The sequence below is a fragment of the Nansenia antarctica genome (genome assembly GCF_963989245.1).
Source record: "Nansenia antarctica genome assembly, chromosome: 3".
NCBI classification, from domain to species: Eukaryota; Metazoa; Chordata; class Actinopteri; order Argentiniformes; family Microstomatidae; genus Nansenia; species Nansenia antarctica.
Window position 1 is genome coordinate 61644233 of NC_137688.1, and position 2500 is coordinate 61646732.

Below are 2500 nucleotides of genomic sequence, written 5' to 3' on the forward strand. Positions count from 1 at the left end.
AGGCCGTTAGAGGATGTTAAAGGCCGTTATGTTAGAGGATGTTAGAGACCATTAGAGGCTGTTAGAGGCCGTCAGAGGATGTTAGAGGCTGTTAGAGGCCGTTAGAGGCCGTTAGAGGATGTTAGAGGATGGTAGAGGATGTTAGAGGATGTTAGAGGATGGTAGAGGCTGTTAGAGGCCGTTAGAGGCCGTTAGAGACCATTAGAGGATGTTAGAGGATGGTAGAGGATGTTAGAGACCATTAGAGGATGTTAGAGGATGGTAGAGGCTGTTAGAGGCCGTTAGAGACCATTAGAGGATGTTAGAGGATGGTAGAGGCTGTTAGAGGCCGTTAGAGGCCGTTAGAGACCATTAGAGGATGTTAGAGGATGGTAGAGGCTGTTAGAGGCTGTTAGAGGATGTTAAAGGATGTTGTTAGAGGCTGTTAGAGGCTGTTACAGGGCATTAGTGTTGACCTGGGCGTGACCTGGGCCTGACCTCACCTCTCCCTCGTAGCTCTTGACGATGTGGAGGTGGTAGAAGGCGTCGTCGTCCTCCTGGGGCAGGTGAGCCTCCAGACCCCCTGACAGAGGAGAGGACAGGCTGTCCTGGAAGTCCTCCGCTGGGGGGTTAGTCAGAATCAGGGTCAAAAGGAATGCTTCCAACAGTGAGTAAAGAAAGCGGAGAGGAGGAGGAGAGGAGAGGAGAGGAGGAAAGGAGAGGAGGACAAGAGGGGGAGAGGGAGAGGGGGAGGAGGAGGAGAGGAGAGGAGAGGAGAGGAGAGGAGGAGAGGAGGAGAGGAGAGGAGAGGACAGGAGAGGAGAGGAGAGGAGAGGAGGAAAGGAGAGGGGGAGAGGAGGAGGAGAGGAGAGGAGGAGGGGAGGAGAGGAGGAGGGGAGGAGAGGAGAGGAGGAGAGGAGGAGTGAAGGAGAGGAGGTCATCGTACCACTGAGGTCCAAGAAGATGACAGGAATGTGAGTCTCCATCCCCGGAACAGGAAGTCTGAAGGGAAACGAGCCAATCAGCATTCAGTAAACAGGAAGCTGTCAGCCTCCAATGCTGGCCTTCAGACACACACACACACACACACACACACACACACACACCTCTGTGCGGGGGCTCCTGGGATGCCCTCTGCTGGCAGGAGGACGTTGTTGCGTTCTTCTGTCAGAGTCAGACGACGCTCCAGCAGCTGGGCCTCCCTCTCCACCTCCCCCTCAGACTTACCTACACACACACACACACACACACACACACACACACACACACACAGAGACACACACACACACACACACAGACACACACAGAGAGACACACACACACACAGACACAGACGCACGCGCACGCGCAGACGCACGTGCAGACGCACAGACGCACACACAGACGCACAAGCACACGCACAAGCACACGCACACGCACACACAGACACACACACACACACACACACACAGACAGACATACACACACACCACATGCACACACTCACACACACACACACACGCACACAGACATACACAGACATACACACAGAGATACACACACACACGCACACACACACACAGTGTGAGTAAAACTACTGTGATATCTGGGATGTTTGTTGTCTTAGGGGTTAGAGGTCAGGGGTCATTAGAGGTCAGAGGTCATTAGAGGCCAGGGGTCATTAAGGGTCAGGTGACCTGTCTTGGAGACGCTCCTGTGCAGGTGCAGGTCCAGGTCGTCCTGTCTCCTAGCAACAGAAGATAACCACTGTTGCCTCAGCCGCTCCAGGTCCCCCTCCTATACACACACACACACACACACACACACACACACACACACACACACACACACACACACACAGTAATTACATGTCTTCACTGTGTTTTAGCTTGTAAAAAATATGGACCTCCCTCAATCTGACCAATTGTTAGAAATCATTAGGCCAGGGACACCTGAGGCCTTAAGGGGGTTCAGAGCTCAACTAAACGGGATTCCTACAAGTTTCAACAAGTCAAATTTAAGACCTTTTTAGACCTTTTTTTAGACCTCTTTGAATATAATTTTTGACCTATTCGCGACACCATATGATAGCTTTTTGTCATCCTGCCGTAGCTTCGTTCACCAATAATTTCTCCCGGGGGCAGTGAATTGGCATTTTTTGGTTCCAGCTTGATTAATTTCCACGTAAATAGATGTGGTCGGACTGATTTCCTTGCAGGACAAGCTAATCTCATTTTTCAGACCTAGCACCTAATTTTTTGGACCTAATAACTGAAACTTAAGACCCTTTTTAGTCCTTATAGATCGGATTGCTGGATTTAAGACTTTAAGGCTTTTTAAGACCAGCGCGGGAACCCTGACTAAATGAGTCTCAGGAAACCCAAAGCCAATTTCTCAAATCTCAAGCCACCCAAACCTCTCCCCCAATGGACCTGTCCACCGGGTGATGGAGACCACGGGCACTAATAAAGAGCTGGCTAAGGCACCAACCAGACCATTGGCTGAGACCTCAGCCATCACCATGGAAACCATCCATCCCTAA

The 2500-nt window shown here is 51.0% G+C and overlaps 1 protein-coding gene across 1 annotated transcript in view; it reads right to left on the minus strand.

Moving 5' to 3' along the window:
- The window catches only part of LOC308154247 (kinesin-like protein KIF13B), a gene marked incomplete at its 5' end in the record, with an annotated part of 29931 nt that overhangs the window by 6524 nt on the left and 20907 nt on the right, over nt 1-2500 (minus strand). The window contains 3 exons of the mRNA XM_080527415.1: nt 483-601; nt 926-981; nt 1086-1198. Of these exons, the coding sequence (XP_080383541.1) occupies nt 483-601; nt 926-981; nt 1086-1198 (288 nt within the window). The remainder of the gene's footprint in view (nt 1-482; nt 602-925; nt 982-1085; nt 1199-2500) is intronic.